The 18,373-nt window shown below is 54.0% G+C and overlaps 2 protein-coding genes across 7 annotated transcripts; one reads left to right on the top strand and one right to left on the bottom strand.

The window, feature by feature from the left end:
- Positions 1-2,178: 2,178 nt before the first annotated feature.
- Positions 2,179-14,810, top strand: PHKG2 (phosphorylase kinase catalytic subunit gamma 2). Of its 5 annotated transcripts, none has more exons than XM_058680784.1 (10): positions 2,179-2,197; positions 2,767-2,879; positions 10,338-10,513; positions 10,766-10,820; positions 11,753-11,818; positions 11,909-12,072; positions 13,722-13,812; positions 13,901-14,054; positions 14,128-14,253; positions 14,352-14,809. In XM_058680784.1, the coding sequence occupies exons 2-10, from the start codon at positions 2,785-2,787 to the stop codon at positions 14,643-14,645; spliced, it is 1,221 nt and encodes a 406-aa protein (XP_058536767.1). In that variant the 5' UTR covers positions 2,179-2,197; positions 2,767-2,784; the 3' UTR covers positions 14,646-14,809. The 5 variants fall into 5 exon arrangements, with proteins under 5 accessions (XP_058536767.1, XP_004586947.1, XP_058536768.1 ...); XM_004586890.2 differs by lacking the exon at positions 2,179-2,197 and adding an exon at positions 2,297-2,440; XM_058680785.1 differs by lacking the exon at positions 2,179-2,197 and having other exon boundaries at positions 2,510-2,879; positions 11,909-12,057; positions 14,352-14,810.
- Positions 14,811-14,882: 72 nt separating this feature from the next.
- CFAP119 (cilia and flagella associated protein 119) lies at positions 14,883-18,228 on the bottom strand. 2 transcript variants are annotated; one of them, XM_058680542.1, is made up of 9 exons: positions 17,859-18,228; positions 17,629-17,660; positions 17,137-17,202; positions 16,867-17,036; positions 16,436-16,506; positions 16,130-16,246; positions 15,964-16,024; positions 15,799-15,882; positions 14,883-15,215 (listed from the first exon to the last, which is right to left on the bottom strand). In XM_058680542.1, exons 1-9 carry the CDS (start codon positions 17,934-17,936, stop codon positions 15,037-15,039), a joined length of 858 nt encoding a protein of 285 aa, XP_058536525.1. In that variant the 5' UTR covers positions 17,937-18,228; the 3' UTR covers positions 14,883-15,036. The 2 variants fall into 2 exon arrangements, with proteins under 2 accessions (XP_058536525.1, XP_004587202.2); XM_004587145.2 differs by having other exon boundaries at positions 15,799-15,888.
- Positions 18,229-18,373: the final 145 nt, after the last annotated feature.

An 18,373-nucleotide genomic window follows, 5' to 3' on the forward strand; every position in this document is an offset into this window, starting at 1 on the left:
TATTAATTATTTTGCATTATGTTACAGTTTCATAGGCTCTGGGAATCCCCCCCCACGCCCCTCCCCCCATCCTCCCTTCCTTCTTTTAGGCAATTACAATGCTGACTTCCAACAATTTGCCTGTATTTGAACTTCATATATGTAGAATCATCTATTCTTTTTATGTATGACTTCTTAACATTTTAACATCCATTCATGTATAGCTGTAGTTTTCATTACTCTATAGTATTATAGCAATATAATAATTTATCTCTTTTCTGTCGATGGCCTTGGGGATATTTCCAGGTCGGGATAATGTGAACCATCCCTTCCTGCACATACCTCTTGAAGTCGATGTGCCCTGGAATGACGCTAATTCAGAGGCCAGCAGAGCACCTAAGAGCGATTGGAGATGTACCTGAAGGCAAGACTGGATGTGATCCGGAAAGGAAAAGGGGTGGTTATCCATTGGTGGGGGAGTTCCTGCAAGTTAGCATTCCAACAGTGTGGCACCAGCAGGCACCAGTGGACAATGCTCTTTAGCCAGCCCAGGTCTCCCAAGTGGATGGTTACTTTGGCCTACCTAGACAGGCCCTTCACTCCCCCCCCCCGCAACCCCGCCTCTGGAAAGGTAATACCCAAATACCTGCAATAGCTATCCTGGCCAGGCTGCAGCCAAGAGCCAGGAACTGCATTTGACTTTTTCATGTGTGTTAGGACCCAACTTTGGACCATCATTTACTGACTTGTACATTATTGGGAACCAGAACTCAAGCTGGCACCTCTGTATGGGATGTGACAGACAGCACCTACCCATGTTCGTTTAGAAGACATTTCAAAAACAATAATGGTTTAACAAAAATCATGCATACTCTCATCTAGACTTACAATTTTTTTAAAAAAAAGATTTCTTTTTTTATTGAAAAGTCAGATTTACAAAGAGGAGATAGAGAAAGATCTTCCATCCACTTGCTCACTCCCCAAATGGCTGCAGCTGAGCCAACCTGAAGCCAGGAGCTAGGAGCTTCTTCCAGGTCTACCATGTGGGTGCAGGGTCCCAAGGCTTTGGGCCAACCTCTACTGCTTTCCCAGGTCACAAGCAGGGAGCTGGATGGGAAGCGGGGCCACTGGGACAGGAGCTGATGCCCATATGGGATCCCGGGGGTGCAAAATGAGGACTTTAGTCAGTAGGCTACCATGCTGTGCCCCACTGTGACATTTCTAAGGTAGTTGTTGAGGTATAAATTGATTGTTTGCTTTCTGCTAAAACATAACCGTCATAGGTGCTTTTTTGTCTCCACTACCGTTAGTTAGCCACCCAAGGTCTTTGACACTCAACAAATATTTGTTGAGGGCTGAGTTGTCTACAAGTATCAAACGTGAGTCACGGGCCCGGCGGCGTGGTCTAGCGGCTAAAGTCCTCGCCTTGAAAGCCCCGGGATCCCATATGGGCGCCGGGTCTAATCCCGGCAGCTCCACTTCCCATCCAGCTCCCTGCTTGTGGCCTGGGAAAGCAGTTGAGGACGGCCCAATGCCTTGAGACCCTGCACACATGTGGGAGACCCGGAGGAGGTTCCAGGTTCCTGGCATCGGATCGGCGCGCATCGGCCCGTTGCGGCTCACTTGGGGAGTGAATCATCGGACGGAAGATGTTCCTCTCTGTCTCTCCTCCTCTCTGTATATCTGGCTGTAATAAAAATGAATAAATCTTTAAAAAAAAAAAAAACAAAAAAAAACGTGAGTCACTTCTGGGACAGTCTCAGAATTTGGTGGACCTAAGCAGGATACACCCCAAGGCTCTGGGCAACCCCACGTGGTCATCCGAGGTAGCCTGGTAGCCAAAAGAGGAGGCTCGCTCTGGCGATCTTGACCAAACAGGTGAGCGGGTCTTGAAGCTGCATGCATCCAGCTACTCAGAGCTGGAGTCCACCTTTCAAGAGAGTCGCTTTGGATCCAGCTGCTGCCACAAAAGCAGCTGAATTCCGACAGAGAACCTAAGAGTGGACTGAAGGCGCGCTACCCACGTGCAGGAACTGGAGGGACAACCGAGTCCACCCTCCCACTCGCCCCGGAGACACGCCTCCCGGCAAGCCTAACTTCCGGGCCTCAGGCCAAGCCTCCAAAGCCGCTTAACAACAAGCTCCACCCTCTGGTGCTTCCCGCAGATGCCACGCGCTGATTGGCTGTGCCTGGAGCCCTACCCCCTTCTAGTGTCGCGGTAAGGGATCTTCGCGCTCCAATCCCTGGTCCTACTCCGGAACTCTCGGCTTCCTATTGGACTAGCGACTTCCAATCGGAAGGGGTTCTGAAGCGCTGTCTCCAGAAGACACAGGCCATTGGCCAGTGGCGTGGAGGTGGAGCCCTAGCAGTCCCCGGCGCCTTCGTGGGTAAAGAACCCAGCGAACCGGGCGGCCGGACGGCCTCGCGTCGACCCCCTGGCCCGTCTGCCCGAGCCCCGCGGGTGAGCCTGGCCGGGACCCCGCGCCGGCTTCGAGCGCCCGCCGAGTGCGCCTGCGCAGCAACAGCCGCCTGCCCCAGTGCCACTTCCCCTTCTCCCCCAGCACCCTCCCTTCCCTTCCCCCGTCCCCTCTCCTGCCCTGCCACCCTTCCCGCCCCCTCGGCCCTTCTGCGGCCTCTCCCCGGTCCCTGTCCTCCCCCACCCCGCCCCCAGCTCCCAAGACCCTGGCGCCCCAGCCGCAAGGGTTGCGCCCCCGGGAGTCGCGATGTGCGTCGTCTCAGAGCCTGTGGGCCTCCCTGCCCTCAGTGCCCTCCGTGTCCTCCGCACAGGCCTCCGCCTCTTTCAGAATGACGCTGGATGTGGGGCCGGAGGATGAGCTGCCCGACTGGGCTGCCGCCAAGGAGTTTTACCAGAAGTATGACCCTAAGGACGTGATTGGCAGGTGAGGCCGCATCCCGGGCAACGGGAGGGGGGGTGATCTTAGTCCAGACAGCAGCGGTTCTGACCCAGGCCCGGATCGTGTGCGACTGGGTAGGGTAAGGGATCACTGCACGTTTGGTGACTCGCTTTTTCCAGGTCAATCCCCATGTTTCCCCAAGCACACACAGGTTCATTCATTTATGTGTTACGTAAATATAGGTGAGACAGGGTACTGTGTGCCAGGCAAAACTAACTATGGGGTTGGTAGAAAGAAATGTCAGACTATAGGGCTACAGGTCTGGGACCCCCATAACCTCTAGGCTGGGTTTTGACGTATGAATAGGAGTCCAGCATGCAGAGTCTAGGTCATTTTTCACTAGTTTCCAAAAGCACCTATGTTTAGCATTGGAAATACAAGACCCCTGAAATTTCCAACCTTGAAGTTCAGGCTCTAGTAATAGAAAAAGATGAGACAATGCAGACAAGTTGGAAAATGAATAGGGTGATGCGATGAAGTGATGAAAGAAGGTCATTGTTAATAGGAGGAGAAGAGGGTGTGGTGGGGGGGATTGGGCTGTAGAACTGAGCCCTGAGGGAGGAGAAGCAGGCTTAGGAAGGCTGGCATTCAAGCAACAGAGAGAAGAAGATCTGATTGGCTAGAATGTAGCAAGAATGGGTAAATGTGGAAGAAGTTGGGTTGGAGGCACTGCATTGTGGCACAGCATGTTAACCCACAGCCTAGGATGCCGGCATCCTGTATGGTAACACCGGTTCCAGTTGTGGCTGCTCTGCCTCTGATCCAGCTCCCTGCCGGTACACCTGGGAAAGCAGGGGATGATGGCGCACATACCTGGGCTCCCTGCACCCACGCGGGAGGGAGACCAGGGGGAGTTCCAGGCTCCAGACTTCAGCCTGACCCATGCCCAGCTGGAGATGTAACTGAAGGCTAGATTCTGTGGGGCCTTAGGTCATGATGAGAAATTGAAGCTACATTTTAATCCAGTAAAGGAAGATGCTTGCAGGCGGGGTAAATGCAATGTTGTGTCAAGTCTTCCTGTAATTCAGTAGCAAGGAACTTACTTAACGTCTCAGTGCCTTCTCCTTTCTCGGTGTAAACAGAATGAATGAACAGGGAGCCTCCTGACAGGCTGCAGTGCAGATGCACTGACTGTGATGCTTCTAGAACACATTGTGGCGCATACTGAGTGTACAGTCCACATGGATCATGTTTGTATCTGTGGCTGACTCACAGGCAGAGTTACACAGAAAGAGCTCCGCCATCTGCTGGTTCACTCCCCAAACGGCCTCTCCAGCCAGGGCTGGGCCAGTCCCAAGACAAGACTCAGAAGCTCCTCCTAGTCTCCCACAAGGGTGGCTGGGCCCAGGCACTCCAGCTGTCCTCCGCTGCTTTCCCAGGTGTCAGCGGGGAGCTGGACCGGAAGGGCAGCCACAGGGCCTTACACGGGTCTCTCCAGCTGAACTCGCTGTGGAACAATGCTGGGCCCGTGTGAGGCGCTTTGACATTTTTGTTTTTTTCCTAGGAATATTGAAGTCATTTCTTAACTACTTAATTTTTTAAAGTGTCTGTTTGTATTAATATTGGTTATATAGTTGAGAGGGATGCACACCCACATGGGTCTCTAATTAGGGAAGGGTGGGTCAAGGAAGACGGGTGGGACAAATGTTTCAATGTTATTTTTTGTTATTTTTTATTTATTTTTTTAAAGATTTATTCATTTTATTACAGCCAGATATACAGAGAGGAGGAGAGACAGAGAGGAAGATCTTCTGTCCGATGATTCACTCCCCAAGTGAGCGCAATGGCCGGAGCTGCGCCAATCCAAAGCTGGGAACCAGGAACCTCCTCTGGGTCTCCCATGTAGGTGTAGGATCTCAAGGCCTTGGGCCGTCCTCAACTGCTTTCCCAGGCCACAAGCAGGGAGCTGGATGGGAAGTGGAGCTGCCGGGATCAGAACCGGTATCCACATGGGATCCTGGCTCGCTCAAGGCAAGGACTCCAGCCGCTAGGCCACTGCGCCAGGCCCTGTTTCAGTTTTTTAAATCCTGTAAGCACAGGGGGGAGAAGGGAGCCATTCCTTGCTATCAAACTACCTTATCACTAGGAGGGTCCCTTGATGACACCTTAGAAACCCCAATCAATGTGGGTTTATTCCAAGGATGTTACTTGAGTGGTTTTGATAGTTCTGAGACATTGTTGGCTTTACTGCATCAGAGTTGAGAAAATCTTTCCAAGGTCTGTTGACTGACCAGGTCCACCTTAGTGCATCCACAGACCCAGGACCATGCTGCAAAGCTTGGCCAGGAGAGTGGTCCAACCTGTTCAGCTTTCCATTTTCCTAAGAGGCACTCAATATTCCTTGCTGGCCCAGATGAGCTGGCTGTCATACACCCTGTGTGCACCTAGGCATGCTGTCCACTGCACAGGCATCAGCAACCAAGGAGGCGCAGCCCTGATACATTCACTCCAAGGTCGAACCACACATCCTGTGGTTTTCCCTATGGCTGGGGTTTGAGTCCAGCCATCTAGTTTGGGGGTGACCTCAGACTTGAATTGCATGGGGTGACCTAGACTTGACTCTTGTTTGCACCAGCTAATGCAGGGTCAAGTTCAGTCTGTGATCTGCATTAGCCAGTGCATATACTAGCCCCATCTCTCACTCAAATAACAGATATTGTAGTCGAGCCCAGCCAGCCTTCCACACGCCCCCCCCCCTTTTTTAGACTTATTTTATTTTTTATTGGAAAGTCAGATATACAGAAAGGAAGAGAGACAGAGGAAGATCCTCCTTCCATTGAATCACTCCCCAAGTGGCTTCAATGGCTGGAGCCGACCCAATCCGAAGCTAGGAGCCAGGAGCCTCCTCTTTGTCTCCCATTTGGGTACTGGATCCCAAGGCTTTGGGCCATCCTCGACTGCTTTCCCAGATCATAGGCAGGGAGCTGGATGGGAAGTGGGACCACTGGGATTAGAATTGGCACCCACATGGGATCCTTGCATGTGTAAGGCAAGGACTTTAGCCACTAGGCCATGGAGCTGGACTCACCATAGATCTGGTATTCATGCAGGTACGGTGGCCTAGTTGTGGCAACCCCAGTAACCCATCCAGGTCCACTCCAGCTCTGGTTTTTGCATGTGCTGCAGCTTAGCTCAATTTTTCCCACTCCCAGATCCAGTCCACAAGTATGCTGCCAGGTGCTGCTGCCCTGACCAGTCCAGCCAGCCTGGTTCTCATACTCACCAGCGAGAGCTGCAGCCCAGCAGAGAAACACCCACAGCTCCCCTCTCAGGTCCCCTATCAGCACCAGATTTTGCGCCTGCCAGGGGCTACTGTGGTCCAGCCTGACATGACTTGCACCCACTCTTGGTACTTGCCAGCGGGTGTGGCTACATAACCCAGCCTGTCCTACCTCCATTCCCAGCTGTCACACTCACCATTGGAATTAACAGCCCAGCAAGGGAGTCCCCAAAGTTCCCGTACTAGGTTTGCTCCCAGCCCCTGCCCAGGTGAATTCTGCGGTTCAGCCTTGCTCACCTTGACACCACCCCCAGCTCTCTGTATCAACTGGAGGGTGCTGCAAACCCCCAGGGCCAAGCCCCCAATTCCCCTATAGAATTTTCCCCTAGATCTGGCTCTCTTGCATTCTGATGGGTGCTGTCGCCTAGCCCAACATAGTCTACCCCAAGCCCCAGCTTCTGCAGGTGCCAACGTGCAATGGCGGGTGATCTTGTTTAGCCTAGCCCAGGTTTCCCAGGTGGGTAGGTGCCTTGGTCTAACCCAGACATGCCCTCTACTTTCTCCCCTTTGAACTACTCTGTCTCAGCTCCCTCACCTACCTGCAAGTACAGTGGCCCAGTCTATGGAAGATTCCAGAAGTCACTCCTCTTCTGTCAAACATGCCCTCAGCTGCTGCCACTCCAGTATGTCCCCAGGTCCCTTCCCCCTTCCCTGAAGGCCGGGGCGGCATGTCCTGGCCCATTGTTTCCCCACATACTTTTAAAAGAAAAAACATAGAATAGGTAACTGTGCTGTCACACTGGTGTCGTTAGCACTAACCTAGAATGCCCGCCTTGAGCTGCTTTTCTCCATAACACTGTAACACTTGCCTAGGTACAAGGCAACCTAGGCACTTGCCTACAGCTGGCAGAGCTTTTACATTTTATTTTAGTAAGATCATTCTGGCCAAGACTGTTGCGGTAGCATTGTTACCACAGGAGGTTGGGTCAGAGGTCTGTGTCAAATGTGAGGGTAGTCCTCAGTGAAGCAGCAAAGTTGAAGGGAAAGAACAGGCAGACCAGGCAAGCATCTCAGCAGAGACTGGACTTCAATGGCTGTGGGCTCCCCACTGCTTCTTCCCACTCCCTCTCCTGGGGCTTTCCAGGCTTCCAGTGAACGGAATTCCTCTCAGAACTTTTAGCGGCATGATGTTATGGGGGGGTCTAATAGCGCCCCCTGGTGAACGGTGGAGAGGAGAGCCCTGAAATGCCCTTGGCTGCAGGTGAGGGGCCTGGGGCTTGGCACAGATTTGGATGTGCACACGCTGGTCAGCCTCTGAGCTGGTGTCTGTGCCTCTTCCCTTGGTCAGTCATACAGAACTCCTATTTTTGCTGTTCGGCTGCTCTCACACATACAGGCTAATATCCTGCCCATTGGCGTTGTCCGTTAATTTCCTGTATTGTTTCCTTTTGGTTATTATTTTTTTGAAAAGATTTATTTAGGAGTTAGCACTGTGGTACAACAGGTTAAGCTGCTGTGTGCAGTGGCTGCAACTCTTAATAGGCAGCAGTTCAAGTCCCAGCTGCTTTACTTCCGATCCAGATCCCTGCTGATGTTCCTGGGACAGAAGTGGATGATGGTGCAAATGCTCGGGCCTCTGAACCCACGTGATAGACCCAGAAGAAGCTCCTGGCTTTAGAGAGAATTTCACAAGGCACTTGCACATACCAGTGGGTGTTTGGCTCAGGCTGACTTGGCCCACCTCCAGTCTGGACCTTCACTGGTGGTCACTGCAGCTTTGCCAGACCAGTCCACACCTGTTCCAGCTCTCTCCAGTTTGATGTGGCCATTTTTCATTAGGTTCTGAAAGAGGTTCCCTGAAGGTGATAAATAGGAACTGGCACCATGACTCAACAGGTTAATCTTCCACCTGCAAGGGCCAGCATCGTATATGGGTGCCAGCTTATATCCCAACAATTTCACTTCCAATCCAGCTCCCTGCTTATAGTCTGGAAAAGCAGTGGAGAAGGGCTCAAGTCCTTGGGCTCCTGCACTGTGCAGGAAACCCAGAGGAAGCTTCTGGCTCCTGGCTTTGGATCAGCTAGGCTCTGGCTATTGCAACCATTTGAGGGATGAACCAGTGGATTGAAGATCATTCCCTCTCTGTCTCTCTTTTTGTCTGTCAATCTGTCTTTCCAATAAAAATAAGTCTTTAAAAAATAATAATAAATAATAAAAAGGTGATGGATATGGGCCAGCCCTGCTTCCAATCCAGCTCCCTGCTAGTACACCTGGGAAGGCAGCAGAGTGTTGGGCTCCTGTGTCCATATGGGCCTCAGCCTCCGGCCCAGTCCTGGCCATTGCGGCCATTTGAGGAAGGAACCAGTGGATAAAACATCTCCATGTCTCTCATGGGTCGCAAACTCAGGGGCCTTTAGTGGTTGGGTAGGAAATCAAAACTTGCACATAAGTCAGAGGAAATGGTATTTCAGGTGGCAGCTGGCAGGTTCTTATCCCATCTGCTGCGTGTCAGTTGGGACCTGTGACAAACTGCTCTGGCCAAAACGTGACACAGCTGTAGGCTGCCTGGGCCTGAAGGTGCATCAGAGTTGTGCACAACAAAATTCTAAACCCAGGGAAGGTGTGAGGCCAAGGAGGACCAGAAGAACATGGCATGCAGAACAAGCAGGAAAGCAGCGTAGCGGGTGTAGCTTGAGAGGCCCACGATGCAGGCCGCAGACAGTGGGATAAGCCCCTGTTTGCGATGCCAGCAGCTCACCCTAGAGTGCCAGTTTGAGTCCTTGCGTGAACCACTTTTGGTCCAGCTTCCTGTTAATGCAGCCTGGAAAGCACTGAAGATGCCCAAGTGCTTGGACTCCTGCCACCCATCTGGGAGACCTGGAAGAGTCCTGGCTTCCATGTAGCCCAGTCCTCGCTGTCTTCACTGTTTGGGGAGAGTGAACCAGTAGATGGAAGACTTCTTTCACTCTTTCTCCCTTACTTGCTGTCACTCTCCCCTTCCAATAAATAAATGTTTTAACATATTACTTGTGACATGTGTAACTTATTTTCGTTCTAGAGCTCATTTATTTAAAGACTTTAAAAAAAATTTTTATTAGAAAGGAAGATTGACAGAGAAAAGGAGACAGAGAGAAAGATCTTCCATCCGCTGGTTTACTCCCCAAATGGCTACAACTGCAGGAGCTGAGCTGATCCAAAGCCAGGAGCCAGAAACCTCAAACCTCTTCCGGGTCTCCCATGTAGGTGCAGGGTCCCAATGCTTTGGGCCATCCTCGACTGCTTTCCCAGGCCACAAGCAGGGAGCTGGATGGGAAGTGGGGCAGTTGGGACACAAACCAGTGCCCGTATCAGATCCTGGTGCATGCAATATGACGGCTTTAGCTGCTGGGCTACCACGCCGGGCCCAGAAATAATACTTTTTATAGATATATTTATTTATTTGAAAGGTAGAGTTATACAGAAAGAAAAGAGAGAGATCTTCCATCTACTGGTTCCCTCCCTAAATGGCTGCAACAACTGGGGCTATTCCTGGCCAAAGCCTGGGGCCAGGAGCTTTTTCTGGGTCTCCCACATGGGTACAGGGACCCAAGCACTTGGGCCATCTTCTGTTGCTTTCCCAGGTGGATTAACAGAGAGCTGCATTGAAAGCAAAGTAGCTGGGTCTCAAAAGCCAGTGACCATATAGAATGCTGGCACTGCAGACTGTGACTTAACCCAGTGTGCCACAGTGCTGTCCCACAGCGTTGAAATTTTTTGCCAGTGGGTCACTGGGAGTTTGGTGGCAAATTTGGGGTCCAAATCAGGTGTGATTCTCAACATTGGTCTTGCAGTGAATGACTGTATATTTATTCAAGACCTCCTACACTTGAATCACAGAGAACTCTGGCACTCAGCTAGGTACTACAGGAAATGTGAATGAAATGCGAAGGGAGATGTTGACACATCCTACTTACCTGGTTCTGGGCCTGGTGTGAAAGGACTTTCCACTCAGCCCTGGAGCGAGTAGCCGAGCCTCAGCCGCAGCCCGGGATCCCCGCCTTCCCTGTAAGCTTCGTGTTGAGCCCTGCTGGGCTCCAGCAGGACTACCATGAGGCCGCTAGAAGCTAGGGGGCTGGTCCTGCCGTCCAGATGGGTCTTCAGATTGGCACAGCAGCCTGGAGGGCGCTGACTCCGTCCCCCGTGTGTGGGAATGGCCCCGACTAACATTGTCCTGGTTGTGGCAGAGGCGTGAGCTCTGTGGTTCGCCGATGTGTTCATCGCGCCACCGGCAACGAGTTCGCTGTGAAGATCATGGAGGTGACAGCAGAGCGGCTGAGTCCTGAGCAGCTGGAGGAGGTGCGGGAAGCCACACGGCGAGAGACGCACATCCTTCGCCAGGTCGCCGGCCACCCCCACATCAGTGAGGCTGCCTTCCCTACTCCTGTTAGCTGGCCCTGCCCACAGCCCACTTCCCCTGACAGACACTGCCTCTGGGCCTCTCCTCCCTCCCTCCCTGCCGGCTCTGACCCACCTCACGCAGCGGCCACCCTCTGGGTGCCCCCTGCTTCTTTTAGTGCTCCCTCCCACCCAGTGTCAGTGCACTGCTGCCTCGGGGTGGAAGGTGGAAGCTGTCCGCTCCTTTCCATCTCCGTCTCTCTACCTCTTTCCCCAGTCACACTCATTGATTCCTACGAGTCTTCCAGCTTCATGTTCCTGGTGTTTGACCTGTGAGTATCCTCCCGCCCCAGCTGGAGTAGCCTCCTCCCTACCTCCATGTGTAACCCCTCCTTCCAGCGGCCCTGCTGACACCTCTGCCTCTGCTCGAGCCAGGCCTCTGTCCCCCTGGCCCACCCATCCTTCTCCCTAGGTGACTGAGACAAGAGTCATAGTTGTCACAAGCCCGGGGTCCCTCTCCTCCCTGTCCCCACTGCTGTCCCATGTTCATCTCCCACTAGAGGACAAACAGGGGCCAACACTGTTTTAAGAAGAGGCTGTTTGTCAGTGAACGGACCAGGTTTGAAACAGATCCTTACTCACCAACTGTCTTCTTACTCCTCAGTCCACTGCACTGTCCGACCCTACCCATCTCTTTCCGGTCAATCTGACTTGAGGTCACTGTTATGCAAGAGGAGGCAAGCCAGTGGCAAGGGTCTTTTGAAAGGGAATGACCTGAATGCCAAAGACTTGAAAGAGGTCCCTGAGAACCTTCTGGAAGTCTCCCATGCCTTTGCGGGGCCCAGCCCAGGGAGCAGTTTGAGGGGAGGTTGGGACTTGCAATTTTTAGAGACAAGTAAGGTTTCAAAGCAACGTCATTGATCAACCTTTTTGCCAATATCAACTGAAACTTCTGTCCATATTCTAAATAGAAGTCTTTTTCCGATATAGTTATTTTCAGAGCTAACAAGGACCTCCTAAAAATGATTGCCATGATGTAAGTCACTTTCTCTTGCCTGGCATGGTGCAAGACAGGTGTTTCGGTCACCAGGACAATGGGCCAAGTTGCCCCTGGCACCCAGATCACTCTTGCAGTGTCCTGCCTGAGACCTTTAGGTGTGTCTGCCAGGGAGGACTCTGATGTGAGGTTCTGAGCGAGCCCTGGCTGACTGCCTCAGCCCCTCCCGTGGCATGCAGCTGCCTCCTGTACCCCTGCCCTCCTTAGGATGCGCAAGGGAGAACTGTTTGACTACCTCACCGAGAAGGTGGCCCTCTCAGAAAAGGAAACCAGGTAATGGCCCAGGCTTCGGCTCCCCCTGGGGAGAGCGGGGCTCAAGGGGGGGACCGAGAGGAGCAGAGGAGGAGACTGCGCGTCCCCCAGGGTCATCATGAGGTCTCTGCTGGAAGCAGTGAGCTTTCTCCATGCCAACAACATTGTGCATCGAGACCTGAAGCCCGAGAACATCCTCCTGGATGACAACATGCAGATCCGACTCTCGGACTTTGGCTTCTCCTGCCACTTGGAACCTGGTGAGAAGCTTCGAGGTGAGGAGCCCTGAGCCCTGTGAGGCTAGGGAGGGCAGGGACGGGGAAGAGCCCCAGGCCTGAGGTTGCTTGGCTCACCCCATGTCAGCACGCCAGCTGTGATGGAAATACAGTGGGAGACTTTCATCTGTGGGCATCTTGAGAGTCTATTATGCTTCTTTCTGCCTTCGCTTTACCCTGGACTTGCTAATGTTTCCTGGTGTTCACTGCAAGGCATGCACTCTGTCAGACATTGGCACGGGTTCTGTTTGTAAATCCTCTCAACGACCCAGACAACTGATGCTGTATATTTATCTCCTTTCGTAGAGGGACCTAAGTGACTCCTCAACCTCCCAAGGAAAAAGTATGATGGTTTACCCCCGGCCATGTGCCAGGATGTGAACTTGAACTTGGACCAACTGAATGTTGTGATCTATTTCCCTCTTGACCTGTCCTCCTCTTTCAGGAATTCTCATCGCCTGCTCGTTCCCCCTCCCCCCATTGATTGGTCTGAGTAGTTGAGGTTTCACTTTAAACCTCCAGGTCAGGCTAGGCCCCAGCTTTCTGCCCTTGGTATCTTCTCCCTGCATGACATGCATCTTTTCTTGTTATTTTTCTTTTTTTTTTTAAGATTTATTGTTATTACAAAGTCAGATATACAGAGAGGAAGAGAGACAGAGAGGAAGATCTTCCATCCGATGATTCACTCCCCAAGTGAGCACAACAGCCGGTGCTGTGCCGGTCCAAAGCCAGGAGCCAGGAACTTCCTCCAGGTCTCCCACACGGGTGCCAGATCCCAAAGCATTGGGCCGTCCTCGACTGCTTTCCCAGGGCATAAACAGGGAGCTGGATGGGAAGTGGAACTGCCAGGATTAGAACCAGCGCCCATCTGGGATCCCAGAGCATTCAAGGCGAGGACTTTAGCCACTAGGCCACGCCGCCGGGCCCTCCTGTTATTTTTCATTTGCTTTCTTGGAAGGCTGCACTCAGTAAAGGCATGTCTAGTTCAGCACTGTGTCTAACACAGTGCTTGGTCCATACGGGGAACTCAGTAAATGCTTAGTAGGGGAAGAAATTTTCCAATAGTAATTTCTGATTTTAGCTGATTAAAAGTGTGCTGTGGAACACAGTTTGGAAATGGTGGGGATGGAAGAGTTGGTAGCAAGTCTTCAAGGGCCCTGTGTTGTATATGGGCTCTCGGCTCATCGTGCTGTCAGGGGAGGTTAGGGCAGGCTTGTCAACAAGGAATGGAGCCAGTAGTACATACCTTTAGAAATGCCATAATTCCCCAAGGTTCCCTGAAGTTATCGGGGTGGTGGCCCACTAGTGAGACATGGAATTCATCACAACAAGAGGAAAATGTTTAGGCAGAAAGAAGGGAAGATTGAAGTTTTGTTCTCCTTTCAGAAATGAGGCAGTGAGTTGTGTAAGGGGTAGGCAGGCTGGCTTGACCGGATGCCTGAGTTGGACTTGGAAGTCCGTCCCCCAAACTGAGTTTTCCTGGAAAGGCCCACAGGAGTGCTGGCGGATGTCTTAGTTGTTGAACTGGGACAGCATTAGGATGGAGAAGTGGAAGCCAGGCAGGAGGCGAAGGGGATGCTGAGGGCGCTGGAAGTGCTGAAAGCCTGGGAGGGGCTGGAACAGGCCCTCATTCTCCCTTCTCTCCCCAGAACTGTGTGGGACCCCAGGGTACCTAGCACCAGAGATTCTCAAATGCTCCATGGATGAAACCCACCCAGGTTATGGCAAGGAGGTCGACCTGTGAGTATGTGGTGCTCCATTCCTCCCCTGGAGACCCGAGCCTATCCCCTGGGCCAGCCCTGACTCTGCTCCGTGTCTGTCCACTCAGCTGGGCCTGTGGGGTGATCCTGTTCACACTCCTGGCGGGCTCCCCACCGTTCTGGCATCGGCGCCAGATCCTGATGCTGCGCATGATCATGGAGGGCCGGTACCAGTTCAGTTCTCCCGAGTGGGATGATCGGTCCAGCACCGTCAAAGACCTGGTGAGCTGGGGCTGGGAGAGGACAGTGGGCAAACCCCCCTGAACTGACCCTCACGAACCAGGCTTCCCCCTAGATTTCTAGGCTGCTAAAGGTAGATCCTGAAGAGCGCCTGACAGCAGAGCAGGCCCTGCAGCACCCCTTCTTTGAGCGCGGCCAAAGCAGCCAGCCTTGGAACCTCACCCCCCGCCAGCGGTTCCGGGTAAGTCCGCACTTGTGGCTGTGGCCCACGACCTTTCCCCGTGCTGGCTCCTCCACAGCAGCTCATGCTGCCTTACTGCCCCCTGCTCCGACCCCCAGGTGGCTGTGTGGACCGTGTTGGCTGCTGGGCGAGTGGCACTAAGCATGCAACGCCTCCGGCCACTGACCAAGAGCGCCCTGCTGAGGGACCCCTATGCCCTGCGGCCGGTGCGGCGCCTCATTGACAACTGTGCCTTTCGGCTGTATGGGCACTGGGTGAAGAAGGGCGAGCAGCAGAACCGGGCAGCCCTCTTCCAGCACCGGCCCCTGTCTCCGTTTCCTGTCGCAGGCCCTGAAGAGGAAGGGGACTCAGCTGCTGTCAACGAGGATGAGGCAGCACTGGGGCTGGGCTAAGTCCTTGGGCACCTGGTGAACCCGGGAAGCAGGACTCTGGAGGAGGGAGATTTTCTTTTTTCATTCCAGCCCTCAGGGCTTGGGCCTCAGGCCCCCCCCGCCAATCATGCCACTATCAGAGCCTCCTGCCCTGCACACACCTGCCTCGCCAGCCAGCCAGGGCTGAGGGAGCAGCGCTGGGGCAGGAGGGAGCCACTGCAGATGCCGCGCCTGGCCTTGTTCGCACTGCTCGTGCTGTGCATGAAATAAAATCATCTCCTTGCTGGGGAGAGCAGGCACCCTGTGTCTGGTGTTTGGCTGCCACAGAGATGCCTGGAAGGTGCCCGGAACAACTGGGCAGGGATTGGGGTAGCTCCAGCCTAGGTCTTTATTGGGGTCCCAGAGCTGGGACTCACTTGGCCTTGTTCTTCCCTTTGGCGGCAGTTGGCTGCAAGGGCCGTTCGAGCGTGCTCAGCTTGCTGTTGAGTCTGTCCTCGCTGGCCTTGAGCCGCTCCTCCACCAGCTGTTGGAGCTGCCCCAGCTCCTTGTTCAGCTGGGTCTTGATGTAGGTGCGGAGGGCGCAGACCTGGCCTGTGGGGTCGACAAGAGGGACCAGGTCAGGAATGCTACTGGGTAGGAGGGATCACCCCTAGCCGAGCACATGTGTACATATGTACACACACACACACACAGAGCCCTAGGCGAGCATGTGTATATGTATACACACACACACAAGGTGCCCCTGGGAATCACAAAGATGGGGATGTGGCTGTCACACAGGACATGTCGACTAGCCCCTCTGAGAGCTGGTGGGGCCAAGTGACTGAGCTGCACAGTAGCTGTGTGGTCTCAGGCAGGTCACTTCACCTCTCCACGCCTCCATTTCCCCAGGCCATGTGGATAAAAACAACTGTTGTTAGGCACACAGATGGAAGAGGTTGGATTAAACAAGCAGTGGCACAGAAAACACTCAACATGTGCCATCCTGGTTATTGGAAGTGCCAAGTATGTGCCAGCTCTCACTGAATTCCCAGTCACCCTCCTTGGGAAGGAGCCATTTAGGACAAGGACCCCAGGGCTGAGGAAGCCTGAGGGCTCAATGTGGCCCCAACCCCTTTGGTTTCCCACTGGGGTGAGGTCCCAGGCCAACACCCCAACCCCTCCAGGGCCTCACTTGGCTCTTGCTCTGGCTGGGCCTCTCCCTCAGGTGCCTCCTCCTCACGGGAGGTAGCCAGCTCCTCTGCTGAGTCCTCGCCTTCTTTCTCTGGAAGACAAAGGCAGGAAGAGCCTTGGGCCTGGCCCTGACCCCAGCCCCAGCCCTCTCCCTGACATAGCTTACGCTCCAGCAAGAGCTTGGGTGGCTGTAGCCCGACATAAGTCAAAGACAGATCCAGCCGCACCTGGCAAGAGAGGACGATAGGGCTGAGAGGGAGGCAGAGGGAGGCAGAGGGAGGCAGGGAGGCAGGGAGGCCTTGCACAGATGTCCCCACTCCCCAGTGCAGTACCTGGGGCGTGAAGACGTATTTGTAGAGTTTGAAGTGGCGGAAGTAGGTGTTGACTACATAGTCGGCCAAGGCCAGCAGCTGCTCCTCCTTAAAGAGGTCAATGCTGAAGGGGGGCCGCTGTGGCAAAGATGGGCAGAAAAAGCTGAGAGCGGGGCTCCCTCCCCAAGCCATGACCCTTTCCCCATGAGAGCCCAACAATCCTTCAAAGGATGGCTAGGAGGATGAAGCGAGAGAGGGTAGGAGACCCAGCTAGACCTCTTCTTGCAGAGGGGTCCCTGGAGTGCAGGCTCTATCCAAGGTACTGACCCGGATTCCATGGCAAAAAAGGATGCTGCTGAAGTAGCGGTAGCACTCCTCCACATTGCCCAGAGGCGTTGCTGGCAGGGACAGCAGGAGGCAGCAGTGAGTCCCCTTCCCAGAGAAATAACACCCCCCCCACCCCTGCTCATCATGCACTAGTCACAGAATTATCCTTCATGAGCTCAGAGAAACAAGACATAGGTGACTTCAGTGATTGCTAAAAATGCTAAAGGCTGGGGAGAACAGGAGGGGCAGCAGAGACAGCAGCTGGTTGACTGAGCACTCTGCATACATTTGCATACTTACTTCTGAAGTGAGCATCCTGGGTATCTCCCACAAAGGCAGTGAGTTTACGTGGGATAACAGCAATAACAACAGAACCCAGGGCTCTGGGGACAGTCCTCCCTCCTCCACATCCCACATCCCCTCGCTCTCACCGACGCAGGCCCTGTGGAGGTCCTGCAGCAGGGCACACGCTGTAGATGTCTGCTCAAGCGAGAAGCCCTGCTGGCGGCAGAAGACCAGGGCATGGGAGAAGAGGTCCAACAAGATGGCATCCCGTGGGCTCTGCGATGGGCAGCCAAGCCCCAGCAGCTCAGCCAGCAGCCTGGGCAGGGAAGAGGACCATAGGAGCCTCCTTCCACCAGCCACCCCTCCTGTCCTCCCATCCCAGTCTGCCGCCCCGCTTCCCCCACTACATCCCGTACTTCCTGGTCTCATCCATGGTGGTGGTCTTCTCCAGACGCTGCATGGCATGAATGTCCCAATACTTCCTGTCAGAAAGGGAACAGGTATTGATGGCTCTTGCATTAGCATCTTAGGGCAGGCTACAAATGGCCAGAGCATCAGGCCCCAGTGTAAGGTTTGACTCTGCCACTTAACGTGTTTGTAACCTTGCACACGCCACTTCCCTTCCCTGGCTTCCTCAAACCCTCAAAATCCTTCCCACTTGTAAAGCCCAGGACTTGGGCTGCCGTTTGCACTAAAATGAGGCTCCATGGCTGCCACGACGGTCGGTCTACATCCTCAATTCCTCGATCCATCAATCGCTTCCTTGGGACAGTGAGGTTCCAGAGCTGCCTTCTGGCTACCCTACCCAGGTATGCCTGGGTCTCGGCTGTAAAGCGGGAATGCCCTGGTCCCTGAGTGCGACTGTCAGAAGAGACCTAACACTGTTCGCTGAAGCTTTCCACACTCACCACATGCAAATCCGGGGCTGGGACAGCGGCGGCTGTGGAGAGAAAGCACATTGGGAAAGTAGAGCCGGGGTGTGGCTGCTCCTCAAGCACCGCTTGGTCGCCTCATTTGGAGGACTGTGGTCGGCCAGCCCCAGGAACACTGTTGAGTATATTGACCAGGAAAGGTCTGGGACGTTACTAAGCACCCTTTCAAACAAGCTCCTGAGCGCACCACCGCATCCCGTCCTCACCGGGAACAAGCTGGCTGCAGGGTCTTCAGGGGCCATCGCGGTGGCCGACTCTGTGGGCACATCCTGATCCATCTGCATGGTCCAGACACCTCTCGCCGAGCTCTTCCTCCAGTTTCCGCCGCAGCCTGCGGGGCGGTTCAAACTCCAACTAAACCCTCGTCACTCGTTGTGAATGGCGCCGCTCCTCCAGGCCGCCGGTGTTCCTCGCGACAGCGGAGCTCTCGTCACCTCCTCGAGCCTTCCAGCGACCCTAAAGCCATCTTTCCGACACAGCCAATCCGCCGCGGGAGGGAGGGGAGAAGCGTCTCTGCCGTTTCCATAGTGACCGTTGCTAAGGGGACTTGTGAAGAAAGTAAGGGAGGCACCCCAATCCTTGAGGGGGGCGTGCGCATGCATATGCGTCGGAAGTCCCCCCCCACTACCCCCAGGGGCTGCCCTCTTCAAAGCTGCCAGCAGAAAGGCTGTCCTCAGGGCTGGAAAGTGAGAGTGCGGTGTCGGTTACCATGGAAACTGTA

The sequence above is a fragment of the Ochotona princeps genome, chromosome 24 (genome assembly GCF_030435755.1).
Source record: "Ochotona princeps isolate mOchPri1 chromosome 24, mOchPri1.hap1, whole genome shotgun sequence".
Classification (NCBI taxonomy): Eukaryota; Metazoa; Chordata; class Mammalia; order Lagomorpha; family Ochotonidae; genus Ochotona; species Ochotona princeps.

What these genes read in the sequence shown, in the direction of transcription:
- CFAP119 (XM_004587145.2), bottom strand. Translation starts at nt 17,936, where the DNA reads ATGCAGATGGATCAGGATGTGCCCACAGAGTCGGCCACCGCGATGGCC. An exon ending in ACCATGGATGAGACCAGGAA is followed by an intron (nt 17,037 to 17,136) that starts GTACGGGATGTA and finishes TTCCCTGCCCAG; the next exon opens with GCTGCTGGCTGAGCTGCTGG. An exon ending in ACCCAAGCTCTTGCTGGAGC is followed by an intron (nt 15,889 to 15,963) that starts GTAAGCTATGTC and finishes TTTGTCTTCCAG; the next exon opens with AGAAAGAAGGCGAGGACTCA.
- PHKG2 (XM_058680784.1), top strand. Translation starts at nt 2,785, where the DNA reads ATGACGCTGGATGTGGGGCCGGAGGATGAGCTGCCCGACTGGGCTGCC. An exon ending in ATGTTCCTGGTGTTTGACCT is followed by an intron (nt 10,821 to 11,752) that starts GTGAGTATCCTC and finishes TGCCCTCCTTAG; the next exon opens with GATGCGCAAGGGAGAACTGT. An exon ending in CCCCCCGCCAGCGGTTCCGG is followed by an intron (nt 14,254 to 14,351) that starts GTAAGTCCGCAC and finishes TCCGACCCCCAG; the next exon opens with GTGGCTGTGTGGACCGTGTT.